Genomic DNA, 17,164 nt, shown 5'->3' on the forward strand with positions numbered 1-17,164 from the left:
AAAGTCATCCTAATTATCTTTTGTTCCCTAAGGAATTCCAGCTTGTCAAAAGACATGAAATTGTGTAAAAGGGTCCTGATTCTGTCATCTCAGATCTGCTTAGACGGGAGAAGAAAAGGATTTTGTATGTGGTTTTGTCACTATTGAACAGAGAAGAGAGTAATTTTAACAGTTTTATTGGCATTAGAGTTACAGGAATAACCCTGCAGATCAAATGGGATAATAGAGAAGATGGGCAGTAGAGAAGAGGAAGACGGCCAGCGTGTGAATGTATTCCGATTAGGGAAAGAGGTTCTTCTTTGACGTTGATTCCATCCTCTCAGCCTGTTCAGTTGGAGTTAATTATCTGAAAGGAGGAAAATAATAATCCACCACCACATTAGACAGTTTCTCAAGAGTTTTCAACAGAGTGGCATCAATCGAAGGCATGGAAGCATGAATGAAGCTGATGCATTATTAAACCTCTAAGCTGGGAAAGCTCCAGGTGGCCAACTCTAAAAACTTCAGTTCCTGATAAAAGGTTGCAGCACAAATACTTGCGTGCAGAATTGGGAACTGGCACAGACTGGCTGGAACAGCTGCCATTAAGCTCACTGCTTCTGCAACTTTCCATCTCTTCGGATAGACTTCAAGGCCAGAAAGACCAAGTGGTCATTTGGTCTGACCTCCTGCGTAACACAGGTTTTAGAATTTCACCGTTACCCTGGCACTGAGCCCGACTTGTGTTTGGCTAAAGCACATTTACCAGAAAGGCATCCAGTCTTGATCTGAAGACATCAAGAGATGGAGCATCCACCACTTCTCTTGGCAATTTGTCCAATGATTTATCACTCCCACTGTTAAAAATGTGCCTTCATCTCACCCAAGTTCTTTTCTCCCTTGCAAATGCTTCCTGTTCAGCTTCCCCTACTATAGATGGTCTTTTTTGGTACTATATAATCCTTTAACTATCATCTGTTTAATTCCATAACTATACCATTGATCTCATAAAGCCTGTGTGATACTTCTGATGGACACGATCCAAACCAGAAATCAGAGAGGGTTCAGAGAAGCGAAACTCCCAACTCCAACGGTTGGAAGTGGATCCCATGGCTGGAAGTTGAAACGAGACAAATTCAGACTGGAAATAAGGGTGCAAATTTCTGACAGGGAGGGTAATTAGCTATTGGAACAATTTATCAAGGCTCCTGGTGGATTCTCCATCACGGACCATTTTTAAATCAAGACTGGATGTTTTTCTAATAGATCTGCCCTAGGAATTACTCTGGGGAGGTTCTATGGCCTGTGTTATCCAGTAGGTCGGACTAGATGAACACAATGGTCCTTTCTGGCCTTGGTATTACTCTGGCATGGCACGACCTCAGATTCATAGATTTTAAGGTCAGAAGGGACCACTGTGATCACCTCATGCCAGTGGTTCTCAATCTGCGGCCCAGTCAGCACAGCGCTGCAGTCCAGGTGACATCCACAGGGCTATACGGGTAGTTTCGGATGTGGCCCACAATGGTAAATAGGTTGAGAACCACATTCTTGTCGGACCCTCCTGCATAACCCAGGCCAGAAAGAACCTCATTCAGTGATTCTTGCATCCTAGTTCAAACTGCAGTTGAAACAGCATCTCTTTTACACCAAGACATTCAATTTTTGATTTAAAACACTTCATGCAATGGAGAATTCACCACTTCCCTTGATGAGCTGTTCTAATGCGAGTTCCCCTCCCTGTTAAAATTTGTCTAGCTTCATATTCCAGCCACTGGATTTCGTTATGCTTTTGTCTGCTCGATTAAAGAATCCTCCAGCCTCAGATATGATCTTCCTGTGTAAATATGTCTAGACCGCCGCTTCTTAACTTTGTCCCTTCATTGCTGTTTTCCATCAATGCTAGCAGGGGAGAACATCACATGGGGGAGAGTTGACAGAAGACATGGTTAGGATCCCTTCGCATCAAAGTGAGATTATACTCTCATGGCGGGTAATGATCAGATCTGGTAACCAACACCCAGATGGAAACACCTGAACATAAATTATAGCAATTCAGTAGGGATGATAATACTGCAAACTGAATCTCGAGTGGAAGAATGCTGAATGGTAATCAATCCGACAGATCCCCTGAGGCAATGCCCTTAGGAGAAGTAGCTCTTGGCTGGTTTGGGAAAAATACCACATGGTTAATGTCCTCTATCTGCCCCCTCCCATGCTGCAGCCACCATGCGTGGGGAGGGTTTCTAGCCACACTCTTTAGCATGACTGCAGAGACGTGTGTCCTGCAGCTGGCTCCGAACAGCTGACATAATTAGAACAAAACAACTGCAAGCAAGACGTCTTTGTCTGCAGCGGGGTGTTTCCTCCGTGCAGTTTCCCTTCTGTGCAAAGCCAACTTACGTTATTGATCCAGGAAATGTAGGCAGACACCCGGGTGAACACTGTGGGCTTCTGGTAGACATTACAGCCCGAGGCGGAAACAAAACTGGTCACTCCATGGACGTAGTACTTGCCACTCACCAGGCAGTTCAGAGGGCCCCCAGAATCGCCCTGCAGAGCAAAGCCAAAGGGCAACAAAACTTGGCACATATTGCAACGAACAGCAATGCTTTGCCCTTCTTAGCACTTTCCAACAGACAACCTCAAAGTGCTTTCAAGGCTCCACGTCTCCCCTTCCCCAATGAAGTAGGACTATCTGAGTGAAGTGATGGGACAGAATCGCCAGCATTAAAATACAGGCATCCTGACCTGTGGAACTCATTGCCAGGGGATGTCGGGAAGGCCAAAACTATAACTGGGTTCATAAGAGAACTAGTTAAGTTCATGGAGGATAGATCCATTAATGACTATTAGCCAAGATGGTCGGGGATGCAACCCCATTGCTCTGGGTGTCCCTAGCCTTGACTGGCAGAAGCTGGGAGCGGATGACAAGGGATGGATCACTCGATTGCCTGTTCTGTTCATTCCCTTTGGGGCACCTGGCATTGGCCACCATTAGAAGACAGGATACTGGGCTAGATGGACCCTTGGTCTGACCCACTGGGGCTGTTCTTACGACAACTCTTCCTGGGCCATCCACTGGTCCATACAACTCCTCTTCCCACAATATATAGGGCAATGTCTGTTGAATTCATTTCTTATCAGCACTTATATAACGCCCTGGTGAGTGCAGGGTCTCCCTCTGTGCCCAATCCTACAGAGGATATAAGTCTGTTACATCCCCAGCTATCACACGTTGGCTTTTCAGCATCTGCTGCAGCAGCTAATGCTTTTAGTTCTGGAGGTCCCCAGTTCCATTCCCAGAGTGTTGATCAAGGTGGTGGCCAGACTTGCAGCACAATTCATTTGGCACAGCAGCTGCGCGAAGCCTTGTAAGGGGTTACTGCAAACTAATGCAGCAGCTGGCAAAACCCCAACAGCAGCCTGACTTTCAAAGACAGAATGCTGAGCTGGAAGTCAGCACAGGAGAAGAGAATGGAAAAGCGAGGGGTCACTTGGATAGTTGTTTTCCCCCCAGCCCTAACCACCTGGAAAGGGGACAGAGCCAAGTGAACATTGAGGGAGTATGATCTCCAGCTTCGACCCACCAACCCAAGTAACATACAATACCCAAGCTTAACCCCTACACAGCACCTCCCTCCCAGGAGGCGGAGAGCCCTTCTACAGGGCTATTCATCTGAAAGTGCTTTGGCAAGGAATTGACTGATGGGTGACACAGAAAGGGGAAATGACCAGACCGAGATCACACGGCAGGTAAGTAGCAGAGCCAGGAACAAAACCCAGGTCTCCTGACTCCCAGTCCAGTGCCACTGGACCCCAATTAGAAACAATACCCAAGTGTAACCGCTCTATATAGCACCTCCCTCCAAGGGGGTGACAAGAGCGGCTAAGACCCTGGGAACGCTCTTGCTTGGTTCAATCGCTCGTCAGTTACCTGGCAACCAGAGCGCACACCGTCCCCTCCGGCACACACCATGGTGTTCTTGACCGTGGAGCCCCAGTAAGCGTAACCGGAGCAGATACTGTAAGAGACGACGGGAAGCGAAGCTTGCTGCAGGATTTGAGCCAGCTGCCCATTAGCTACGCAAAACAAATCGGAGACCCAGGGTTAGTTTACAAGGAAGATGGCCTCTTCCCCCCCTCCCCCCCAGACACCTGGGGTGAAGTTCTGGGCTGCAGGATCAAACGCAACCAACTTTGGTATCTAGAATCCCTTTATATTTTCTTACACGTTGGCCAACTTCTTATCCAATATCTGAGCTTGGCTGTGCTAATCTCTCCCCTGTTATGGAGTTATGGCCATAAAACTTGGCTGGGAATTTGTTGTCAATGAGCTCGAAAGCAAGGGATTGGAGTCACGGACACGTCTCAAATTATAAGTCATTGACTGGGCCTGATTCTGAGCTCTTTTATTAGCGTAAATTACATGCAACTTTAGAGTGACACCCAGTGTTAAGATCAGAACGAGGCCCAACAGTTCTTAAATTTGCTTTAGTCTAGTGCATTTTCTGGCAAAGCAGGAGCTTCTAAAGGCGATACCACAGCAAAGTGAGAGTGCAGGACAGCGGTGTATTATTGCCTAGGCCTAGGGCAGCAAATTTGCAGGGGCGGCAAATTTATAATAGCAGCATTTTTGTAATCGCGGCATCACTGACGCCGCGAGTCTACCAATCATAGCTCGTATTGAAACCACCAATGATGGCGCGACGCCATTTAGTAAACATACTCGCGAGAATGCTAAACGTTAATATGACCGGAAGGAAGAAATTAAGCGGTTCTCAGTTAAAGAAAAATGCTATACAAAAGAAAGAAAGGGAAAATGAAATGATAGCAAAAATGCGCAAAATAGATTCCTTTGTTGCATCAGTTAGTGCTGACAGTGAGACAGAAAAAATAGTTGAAAGTAGTAGTGAAGTAAAAAGTGAAAATATTGGTGTTGATATTGAAAATATTGAGGTTTAATAAGTTCATATGGGGCCGGAGGTGGCAATTATTTCAGGGCCTGGGGCGGTAAAATCATTAATCCGCCCCTGGTGCAGGATAACCCCACATTTCCTTGGGGTGTTCTCAGGCCTCGTGTGAATCAGTGAGCAGATCTCCAAAGGGCAGGTGACTGCAGCTCTGACACTCCTCCATAGCGTGTCCTGACTGAGCTGGTGCAGCCGGGAACAGCATTGTCCTGCATGTCAGGTTGTTTTGCAAAATCATCGAGGAGGAATGAAGTGAGGCCAAGCTCCCTCTGGAGGGGGAGCAAACAGGGTTTAGATCTTATGCACCAAACTACAGACCGGGGTGGAATCCTGGTAGAATGGCAAAACTCCCAATAGGGCCAAAATCTCACATAGATCTTGTGTAACAAGTGATACTTTGGCCCTTCTATAGCACATTCAATGAGAGGGGCTTAAAGGGCTTTGCAAACCATTAACAAAGCCATGGGTCGCAACAACTTTGAGTGGTCACCACTGTTTTATACAGGGGGAAACTGAGGCACGGAACGGTCTGGGGCTTGTTCAAACTCTCAGTAAGTTTGGGGGCAAAGCGGGGATGCTAGTCACATCCAAGCCCCACCCACTTGCAAGCCTGTGCCCTCAATCACTAGGCCATCCCATGCCCCGTCTGGAATGTTACTGAATTACGGCACTTACTCCTGGTCAAGCCCCAGCCACTGATGTAGCAAGGATTGTTGTTTGGCAGAATCTGCCCTGAAGGGGGCAGAGCGCCCAGCTGCACATAGGTGTTCAGAGATGCGCTCTGGGAGAGGCGGAGCAGAGCGATGTCGTAGCTGCAGAGGAACAAAGGAAACCGCGTCAAATGGCCTTTCACAGGCCTTTCAGAAATGGGTGCAAATGGGTTGCATTTAAGTGACCCCGCTGTCGCTGATAGTAAAACCTAGGCTGGGGCTTTTAAAGGAGGGGAGGGATAGCTCAATGGTTTGAGCACTGGCCTGCTAAACCCAGGGTTGAGAGTTCAACCTTCAGGGGGCCATTTAGGGAACTGGGGTAAAAATCTGTCAGGGGGTTGGTCTAGATGACCTCTTGAAGTCCCTTCCAACCTTGATATTCTATGAAAGGAACCCCAATCAATTGAACGCAGGGGGCGGGACCACCGTGTTGCGTGACAGACACTTGACAAAATTACCGTACTTCATGACGAACGCTGGGGGGCGGGGTTATGTCATTCAATTTTTTTTTCAAAAAATCGCCACGGGCCTCAAAATTTACACCACAGACACTTGTTGTCTGTGTACGGACATGTTGCTGACCCCCGATCGAAAGCCGGTTGGAGCTGGGCACCGAACTCTTTGCTCTTTTGAACAACTGAGCCCTAAATGTCCCATAAAGAATGCACAGAAAGGGCTGACTTGAGTCCCTTCCTCAGGTACATTCCCGCCGAAGGACAGCACAGAGGACTGAATGAGGACCCAGCACTGGGCCTTGTATTATTAAGCAGATGCTTGATCAGGTAGCAAAATACCTGTGCTCACTGCCAGCCCAACCCAGAAGCACTCAGTACCATCAGAAGCCCAGCTCCCCAGCGGCTAGTCTGTCGGAGGATCCTTATTGTTACCCAAGACCGTCTGTATGGAAAAAGTATGGAGGCCCAAGTGCTACCCTGGTACCCGTTAGAGCTGTATGAAGACACTGGCCAAACTGGAGTCTGCTTTCCCCATTTGCAAACACTGTTTGTTCTGCCTGTGCAACTCGACCTCCTTATGCCCTGGACCATCCTACTCTGGTCTGAACCTATCTATCGTACCAGCGAAGAACACTATGGAGTGGGACCTGCTCCAAGATGTCCATTTGGCTTCTGATTCCACCGAAGATTTTTGAATACTGTTTATATTGGGTGCCAGTTCAGGCCGTACATCACTGAGTATCTCAGAGGAAGGATGCTCCAAGAGCAGCGCATTCTGATTTCTTCAGCTGCATGTAAGGAGTTGGGACTTTGTGACCTTAGGCGTGAAATCCCTTAGCCAAGCCAGGCAGGTGGCTGGTATGAAAAAGGAGGTGCCTTACCCAGCAGCGACATTGTTGCTGTTCCAATTAGGATGGATGAACTTGCTTCCCACACTCAAATACTGCTCCGTGCCATCGTTCTGATTCAGGTTGTACTCACCGACGACCACCCGGAAAGTCAAGGATCTGTGGATAAGAGGAACAAGCTGTGACGTGTTGTAAGGTGCCAACTTGGCATCGATCTCCCTTCGCCCCCAAGTCCCGTCGGCATCGTGAGGCCACTGGAATGTGAGCCAGTCTCCTTTCTCTACTTCTGAGGGGAAGGGTGCTGAACACAATGTTGATAACTAACCCATCTATAGCTCTTTCTGATCAGATCGTCACAATCTGATGTATTTATCCTTGCAACATCTCTGGGGGATAGGGAAGTATTACTGACCCCATTTTACAGATGGGGAACTGAGACCTAGAGAGGCTAAATGACTTGCCTAAGGTCACACAAGAAGTCTGTGGCAGAGCAGAGAACCAAACCCTGGTCTCCCAAGTTGTAGACTAGTGCCTTAACCACTTTCCATCCTTCCCCTGACTAGGAATCACCATACCGGATCAGATCCAGGAACTCATTGAAGATTGAGTACCGGCCTCAGGACTGGGCCTTGAATTATTAAATAGATGCACGATAAGAAGTAACAAAGTCCTGTCTGAGAGGCCAGGATCAGCTACTCCAGAGGAAAGTTCAAGAAACCCTGTAATGGGCAATTCGTGACAAACTGCACAATGGGCATTTTTCTGCCTAACTCTGGAGCGAGCTGAAATTTTTCCATTGAAACGTAATCTCATAAAAATCACAGAAATGTCAGGTTTAAGAGGTCATCTAGTCCAGCGGTTCTCAAACTGTGGGAGACAACCCCGTTTTCATGGGGTCGCCAGAGCCGGTGTTTGACTTGCTGGGGCCCGGGGCTGAAGCCGAAGCCCCACCGTCCGGGGCCAAAGCCCACAGGCTTCAGCCCCGAGTGGCAGGGCTCAAGTTTCACTAGCCTCAGGAGTCAAAAGTTTTTCCTAAGATCCATTTGGATGAAAGGCAGCTTTTATTTTTTTTGGCGCTTAACACTAAAATTTGAGGTGAAAAATTATTTCCCATTCAATTTTCCAGTTTCCCCAGTGAAAACCCAAGAATTTTCACTGAAAATGGTTTTAGGAAAAGCCATTTTAAAAACATGATTTTGGTTTTTCTATAAAAATGTGGGAAATGCTGACAAAATACGGGGGAAAATAAAAGAACGGTGTACATTGCTCGGGAAAATAATTCGCATTTTTCAGCCAGCTCTAGCTAGCACCCCCCCAGAAACACTCAGTGGTTGGATTCTGCCCTGCAGCGGGGTGGGGGGTGAGAGAAGAAGTGTGTGTTTTGACACACACAGGCCCCACCAGGAAGGGGGATGAGCTATTTAAGTCATGTTTGGAGCTGACGTGCTAAGAGCTAACATTGTATTGTTGGTAGTTTCAGATGCTGCTTGGAATGGGCAGAGATATACACAGGAGAGTGCGTATGTAACATGCTGTGTGTGCTACAGGCACTGGCTAGGGTTAGAGGAGGCTTAGCGCCTCCCCCCTCCCCCAAATCTCTGTCCAGCCATGCCAAGGGCAGGGGGTCACAGGGGGAGGGTCCTGCCTATGCACTAGATGATTCCCAGCAAGTGAAGCTAGATTCCTCAGTCCCAGCAGGGTCTCCTAGCAGTGCTCCATGGGAATGGGAAAGAGGGGATCCTGAGGTGATTGTGGGGGAGAAGGGGAGTCCCAAAGGCAGGGGGAATCCTGAGACCCTGCATCCAACCGCGCCTGGGCCAGGAAAGGGGAGGGATGTCATGGGTGGGGGAGGACCCCACCTGCGTGCAAACACACGTCTCATGTGATGCTCACAAATTCAGAGCCCACCCCAGCACTGAGAGCCAATGGGTCAGAGCGGGGAGCCGGGCCCAGCCTTGGTGAGAGTGAGAGTGGGGTGGGTGGGCTCCCCCTCCTCCTCCCAATATTTTCACCAGCCACCTATGGCAACAGGTTCCCCCCTCTGTGCTGCTCCTCAGAGGATAGGAGTTGTCACAGTCCCTAGCTACAGAGCCTGGAGTCTTTCGCTCAAGCTGTAGCAGCTCATGCTTTCAGTTCTGGAGGACTCCGGTTCAATCCCCGGTGTGTTGGCCGTCACACACGCTCAAGCAACGTCCACCCATGAGGGGGAGCCAAGAAAGCTGCAGGCGTGCAACAAACATCCAGAATAATGAGATAATAACGTAGCACGTAATGATGTATGATTTAACCACATCCTGCCAGCCACCCTTTTTGAACAGCAGAAAGGAACGGCCTAATGCGCCATTAGTAGAAATGCATCAGTCAGAATTGCTTTGTGTCTGAATTGACTTCAAGGCAGTAACAGACCTCTGAGGGTCGCCATTTTGTGGCAGGTTTAGCATTTTAAAATAAGGAAAAGAATGCCAGGATTGTTTTCTTTTGCATTGCAACTTAATGTTCCTGTTCACAATGTTCTGTGTAAATTAATTCTGTTGTGTGTGTGAATGAGGAATGTGTGTATGAAGAGATAAGTGTGAAGGCGGTCGCTGAACCAGATGGTCTACGGAGGAACCGGAGTCAGACGCAAGGAGGCTGCAACACGCCCCTATTGAAATGTCAGAGGAGGGCAGATTGACGACTCTAAAGATGGGGCAGGCTCCTATCAATGGGGACAAGATAGCATGGGGTAACTCCCTGAGAGACTTGATAAAAGAATGAGATAAAGGATGAAAAGGACAATTTAAGAAAACAAGCACTTGTCAAACAATTGATTACAGCATGACGGTGCAAAACTCATTGATACCAATGAAGGAAAATCACTATATAACAGAGTGCCTTGCCATGAAACTTTGGGTTCGTCCTGCCAAGACTTCCCTGAAACATCGTCTTGCGACCGACAGAACCTGGCTCCTACCTCCCCGTGATCAACCTAGCTGGCCACTAGATTGATCCGGACTCTGGACTGGTAACTATAACATCAACTGATGGGACAGTGTGTGTGTATATGTGATTGAATGCATATGCTAATTGTTGTATCTTCAATCAATGCGGCGTATTGCCTTTTCCCCTGAAAAAGAGTCCGTGTACTTCTTATAAGCATAACACTCATCCTCTGCTAAAAGCACCCCCCCACATCATCTCCTTGGCTTCAGAGAGCAACTCCCCTCCTTGCCTGGTGCATTGCCAGTTCCCACTCCTGCTTTAGATCCTGCCCCCTCATCTGATTAAAAAGTCTCTTTAATGGGCAGATAAACCAACCAACCACCGTGGTCTCCATTACCTGTCCACGCAGTGAGCTGCAGTCATCACCCAGTTCTGCCTCACCAACGTCCCACCGCAGGTGTGATACCATTGTCCACCAGAGGAATACTGGAGCGAAATCTAGATTTTGGGTGATGAAAGGGAAAGAGAGAGATAATAAGACAGCAAATATCATAATGCCACTATATAAATGCACAGGACACATCCACATCTTGAATATCGTGTGCAGTTCTGGTTGCCCCATCTCAATTTGGAACAGCTTCCACATGAGGAAAGCATAGAAAGACTTTGGACTGTTCATCTTAGACAAGAGATGACTAAGGGGCGATATGATAGAGGTCTATAAAACCATGAATGGTGTGGAAAAAGTGAAAGTGTTATTTACCCCTTTACATAACACAAGAACTTGGGGTCATCCAATGAAATGAATAGGTGGCAGGCTTAAAAACAAACAAAAGGAAGCACGTCTTCACACAACGCCCAGGCAACCTGTGGAACTCATTGCCAGGGGATGTTGTGATGGCCAAAACTATAACTGGATTTAAAAAAGAATTAGATAAGGTCATGGAGGATATTAGCCAAGATGGTTCAGGGATGCAACCCCATGCTCCATGTTTCCCTCAGTCTCACTGCCAGATGGTGGGACTGGACGACAGGAGATGGATCACTCAATAATTGCCCTGTTCGGTTCATTCTTCTTGAAGCATCTGGCATTGGCCATTGTTAGAAGACAGGATACCTGGTCAGATGGACCATTGGCCTGGCCCAGCATGGCCATTCTTATGTTCTCATGGTGGAAGAGGAGAGCTGCATTTTAAAGAGGAAATATCTCACAAAGGAAGCAACACCTCTCACCAGCCCAAAGTGAACGTGCATCAGGTGCATGAAGAAACAGTCTTGCTTCTGTATGCACCAGGCACATCACATTAGCTGGTTTAAGCATTGGGCCATGGTTTATGGACTTGGTCTAAGCAGGATGTGCCCTATGGATAGTGGGGCTAAAGTAGCTGGTTGGCTGGGGCTCCAGACGTTACCTAGTGAAAAACAAAACAAAACACCACCACCAAATGAGAAGCTAAGGGCCAATTGGTCAGGGCTGGGGTCTGCACAGAGGCATTCCTCACAAAGCTGAACTGGCAATGTGGCCTTGTGCCAAGGCAGTAACAGCAAAGAATAGAGATGCCCACTTTAGATGCTCATCATCCCAGACACGCACACCCCTCTCTCACCCCAGGACAGGCTCAGGTGAGAGATGGGTCTAAGCCTTGAAGTTCGGATCAGTCTCTGGACTTCTCCAGGTTGGGAGTTCCAGTTTGAGTCAATCCCTCCTCTTTGTTATATGCTAAATGCTTCTCTTACAGGCGGCTTTGGTGTTGACATGCACGTTGTACGACACAGCTTGGGTTTTAGAACCGGCAAAGGCGAATCCCACGTGGCCGCCCCAAGTAGGAAAACCGTAAATCGTTGGCTTTCAGCTGTGATTCAGCAGTTATTTCCCCTTGGGAGCGGCTAATCGGCACACTCAGGTATTCTGTACGCCATTCCATCTGTGCACCCTCCTTGGGTTGTTACTGGGAGGACAGTTGGATGGCGAAGGGACTGAGAAGTTGACATTGTACTCACCTGCGATGGCCATGCACCGCGCTGGGCATTACTACCCCCAACAACCCGCACATTGTCTTCCAGGGACTCTTCCAAGCAGTGTCCTTCAGGAGTAAAGAAGGAACAACATCTGGAATAGCTTCTGCAGGAGGAACCCCCAGTCCCATCACATTTCTGTTGTTTCCACCACAGGACGGGAGTCTAGACTTGCTTTTACTCCCTTTCTTGCAGAGAACATTTCCCGGCTCCAACTCCTCCGAGATAGAGTTTGAGAAGTGAAATGAAGTTCTCTGAGTGCCAGGCATCCCAGCTTTAATGATGAGGGGGGCAGATGTACAACCTTACTTAGCACCCACAGTGGGGGCCAGTTTTCCAGGAGAATTGCATACACATTGTGTGTGGACCTCTTGAAAGTCTGAAGTGCCCCAATGGGAAATGTTAGGAGCAGAGCAACTTTGAAAACTGTGAGGCCCCTGGGGATTAGGGAAGAGATGAATTTCTGGAGGCAAAATAGACATCTCTCTTATAAGGCAATGGAGGTTTTTCCTCATGTAGATGAATGCCCAGTGCACAGTGGGGCAAAACCAGCCACCGCAAAGCACATTTCAGTGAAGACTTCAGTCCTAGCTTAGACTTCAGTGGATTTCCCCTGCTAATACCTATTCTGGGTGTACCTCCAGCTACCTCTTTGGGGGTGGGGATATTTATTGTCTATGTTCGTACAGTGGCAAGCACAACAGGGCCCCACGGTGGCTGAGGCCTCTAGTTGCTACTTCAACATACGTGGTAACCAATAAGTTTCTTAGCACCAGAATGCAAGACATCACCGCCTCAAAAAACAAAACCCCCACTTACCACAGAGGACAAAGACAGCGAGGAGGAGTAGTTTCAGCATCATGAGCAAATGGTAGGGACAACCTCAGTCACTCCACTTCCTGTATGCTTCTGGGTCTTGTCTCTCGTACTATGGCTGGTGTTAAATAGATTCCTATGGGGAGGAGGGGATGGGAAGAAATGCAGGTGATTTGGAAATACAAACAGAAAACTCCTTTTCTAACAAAACACACATTTCATTCTTGATTCCAGCGAAGGTCAAGGCTGAGACCTGGCATTGAGGGCACCAGATGCCAATAAAGTCTCTGGAGAGTTAAAAAAAAGAGGTTGTTTTACAAATCTAGAATGTGCTCTGAGAAATTGGAAGTGCAGAATCAAGTGAGCTGGGGGTGGGGGTGCCTGAACAACAAACGTGGGACCAGTTTTTCCATACCTGCGCCTCCTCTTGACCTCAGCTGGAGTTGTCGGTGCTCAGGATTAGGGCAAGAATTCAGTTTAAAAAAAAGGTGTTTTTTTGCTCTGCGTCAGGACAAAAATGAGACCTTTTGAAATTTTTCATGGACAACATCATGAAGGCCTTCTCCTTGACTAGCCAATAGCCCAGTTGTCAGGACATGCACCTGGGATGTGAGAGACTCAGCTTTAAGCCCTTGCCCTGCCTGATTTGGAGCAGCTGGGATTTTCAGAAGACTGAAGGGAGTTCGGTGCCCTAAACCCACTGAATCCCTTAAGATACTTTGAAAAATTCTCAGTAGTAGACCTAGGGGGAGGTATCTTCAGGGCTTGGAGAACCAAAGACTTACACATGATCAAGCAAAAGATCAGCTGAGGAAGTCTACAAGGAGCACTTAGGAATTCTTGTCCCTTATCCCACATACCCCAACACAGAGCGTCCATGACTAACAAGATTCAATATATTTATTCTCTACCTTGCTTTACTATACTGGATCTTCACGTATCCTTCGCTAGAATCTAGTTTCCCTTCAATATCCAGGTCTGTACTTAAAAATGTCAGAGCAGATCCTCACAGCCCAAGTGTTCCCTGACCACTTACAATATGGTTGAAGGCAACAGAGGGTCCTGTGGCACCTTTGAGACTAACAGAAGTACTGGGAGCATAAGCTTTCGTGGGTCAGAACCTCACTTCTGGTTGAAGTTTCTAGTGTGGATTGGACCTATGGGTACTGACATACTCACGTAACTGAGTCCGCACCTTTAACATGGACAAGGCTTTGGCCCAGTTACATAAACCCCAATTCAGATCCTGTCTATATTACACATTATACTTGTGTTCTGACTGGCCTGGTGAAAGCTGTATTTGTACCACCCTGGGCCTCAGGGCCTTGTTTGGCTCTGTTAACGGAGTTATAAATATATCGTGACCGGATAACCATTTGCCATGTTTCCTATTGATATGACCCCCATGCTGTTTTGCAGCCGTGTGTATCTATAGCCTTAAAACTCCCAGCTTCCTTTGTGTTTGGGGAGCTGTTGTGATAAACATATGCAATTGTGACCATTGGAAAGCAGCTGTAATTGGGTCACAAAGCATGCTGTGGGCAACACGTTCTGATGCAGCCCACTGGAGAGCATGTATTACGCATCCCCAGCCATTCACGAAGGCCCTTTTGCGCCAAGCTACAGAGGCTCACACTTTCAGCTCTGAGATCCCCGACATCAGCCACCCCACTGAGACACCTTCCTAGAAGGCTGGTAAAACACCTTCAAACACACACAGATTAGTTTCCATTCACCTTCTGGCAAAATGCAACCATCAGTGCAGTGTAGTGTAGCAAGTGAGGGATTGGGGGTGGGGACAGGTACTTGTACCTGGTGTTGTGGACCCTGTTTAAGGGTCCTAGACACCATTTGACCTTTCCTCTCTCCAGGGTATAATAAAAGAGCTAATTTAGATTCAATTGAGAGTCTTGTTACATCATCGGAGATTTTTAAGAGCAGGTTGGACAAACACGTGTCAGGGATGGTCAAGATAATACTTAGTTCTGCCTTGAGTGCAGGGGACTGGACTAGATGACCTCTCGAGGTCCCTTCCAGTCCCAGGATTCTGTGATTCTAAAGGCACCCAAATTCATGGCAAGTGCCTCCCAGAACAGAAGAAGTCAACCCTGCTTCTGAGAGATCGGGGGAAGAGAATTTAGATACAAAATGTTTCTTCAGTGTAGTTTCCATTGGATTTGGTTCTGCGTAGTGGTTGGAACACACTTTCTAAATGGATAGCTTCCTGCCTGTGCTGATGAGATATAGTATAGTACGTGTCTCAGGCAACATAACTCATGAGTGCCCACCACTGTCTGTCTTAGGCACTTTCATAATAATAAATTAATACCTAGCTCTTCTCATCAGTAGATCTCCAAGTGTTTACCAAGGTGATCAGTATCGTTATTACAGATGGGGAAACTGAGGCACAGAGGTGGAGCAACGTGCCCAAGGCCACCCAGCAGGCCAGTGGCAGAACCAGGAACACAACCCAGGGCTCCCAAGTCTCAGTCCAGCGTTATAGCTACTTACAGCAAACTGCCACCGTATGCCCACCATCATGGGACATATACCTTCTCAGGCTTTGCCTACACCCAAGTTATACAATGCTTTAACTATGGTTATGCAGTACCATCCCGTGTGGACACATTTATACCGGTTTAAGAGGTGCCTTTACTCATAACTTATTCCCATACCGCAAAGGGAATAAGCATACCAATATAAGGCAAGTTCATACTGGTATAACTGCGTCACACAGAGATTTGTGACTGAAATAGTTACATCAGTACAAAAATCTATGTGTAGAACAGGTATTTGTTTCTTTAGGTCCAAGATGTGAGATTCCCATTTTCTCTAAGCTTATTTACTACCTACAACATGACAGCATGGGGAGACGGATAGCTCAGTGGTTTGAGCATTGGCCTGCTAAACCCAGGATTGAGAGTTCAATCCTTGAGGGGGCCACTTAGGGATCTTGGGCAAAATCTGTACTTGGTCCTGCTAGTGAAGGCAGGGGGCTGGACTTGATGACCTTTCAAGGTCCCTTCCACTTCTAGGAGATATCCTATCTCCATTAATTAAAAAGCAACAGGAATCTAACAAATTCCTCCTACCTATTAAACGCCCTGGTTCTTGAGAGCAGTGCTAACACATTTCATAACTAGGGAGCTGCGTGCTAGTGACACTGTACTTCAGGTTGGATCTCTCATTTGACATGACATTAACAAGTGCCGAAGACACAAACCATGTTTTTAACTAACCAATGTATGTTCTGGAAGAACAGGCTTTCTGGCCCACAGCACAAATTATCCCACAGAGTGATCACTTTGCAAACTAGTTTGAGATATAGACATTCCAAATCAGCGGCTACACAAAAATAGCAACAGGCACTTGGGTGGAATCCCAACACTTTTAGCACCTGCTGTATTTCTGCTTTTTATCTTTGTTGAAATACAACACAGGAAATGTAGCCATGAAGTAAGAATAAGATAAGGGGTAAGGAACTGACTGCAGAAGAGCCAGAAACTATAGGCCTGTAAGAATAGCTTAAGCAGTTAGCATAAGTGCAAGGCCTGACAGCCTGCGTAGGAATAGTTGCTTAATAAGTTAGCATAAGTAAGTGACTGAATAGTAACCCTAAGTCACAAGATGACATCAGGCTTTGTTTGCTGTTCTGTAATAATCACAAGTGTTGAAAACTGCTGACAGGTAACTGCAAGAAGGCAGTTTGTACCAGTGCAGGGTATTTTTGGAGGGGAATATCAGCAAATGCCTAACCGCAGGTAACCATATTAATCCAATTGATGTATGTGTTAATGGCTTTCATTTAATTAATAGACTAACCCATAGGAGGAGTATCAGAGGGGTAGCCGTGTTAGTCTGAATCTGTAAAAAGCAACAGAGGGTCCTGTGGCACCTTTAAGACTAACAGAAGTACTGGGAGCATAAGCTTTCGTGGGTAAGAACCTCATTTCTTCAGATGCAAGTAATGGAAATTTCCAGAGGCAGGTATAAATCAGTATGGAGATAAGGAGGTTAGTTCAATCAGGGAGGGTGAGGTGTTCTGCTAGCAGTTGAGGTGTGAACACCAAGGGAGGAGAAACTGCTTCTGTAGTTAAGTATCAGGGGATAGCTGTGTTAGTCTATATCGACAAAAACAACAAGGAGTCTGGTGGCACCTTAAAGACTAACAGATTTATTTGGGCATAAGCTTTCGTGAGTAAAAACCTCACTTCTTCGGATGCATAGAGTGAAAGTTACAGATGCAGGCATTATATACTGACACATGGAGAGCAGGGAGTTACTTCGCAAGTGGAGAACCAGTGTTGACAGGGCCAATTCAATCAGGGTGGATGTAGTCCACTCCCAATAATAGATGAGGAGGTGTCAATTCCAGGAGAGGAAAAGCTGCTTCTGTAATGAGCCAGCCACTCCCAGTCCCTATTCAAGCCCAGATTAATGGTGTT

The 17,164-nt window shown here is 47.1% G+C and overlaps 1 protein-coding gene across 1 annotated transcript; it reads right to left on the minus strand.

Annotated features, from left to right (window-relative positions):
* Nucleotides 1-210: 210 nt before the first annotated feature.
* CELA1 (chymotrypsin like elastase 1) lies at nt 211-11,961 on the minus strand. The gene is made up of 7 exons (XM_034792470.1): nt 11,889-11,961; nt 10,285-10,385; nt 6,999-7,124; nt 5,628-5,764; nt 3,917-4,062; nt 2,383-2,532; nt 211-346 (listed from the first exon to the last, which is right to left on the minus strand). Exons 2-7 carry the CDS (start codon nt 10,308-10,310, stop codon nt 329-331), a joined length of 603 nt encoding a protein of 200 aa, XP_034648361.1. The 5' UTR covers nt 10,311-10,385; nt 11,889-11,961; the 3' UTR covers nt 211-328.
* Between the last annotated feature and the right edge of the window lie 5,203 nt (nt 11,962-17,164).

The sequence above is a fragment of the Trachemys scripta genome, chromosome 16 (genome assembly GCF_013100865.1).
Source record: "Trachemys scripta elegans isolate TJP31775 chromosome 16, CAS_Tse_1.0, whole genome shotgun sequence".
In the NCBI taxonomy this organism is placed as follows: domain Eukaryota; kingdom Metazoa; phylum Chordata; order Testudines; family Emydidae; genus Trachemys; species Trachemys scripta.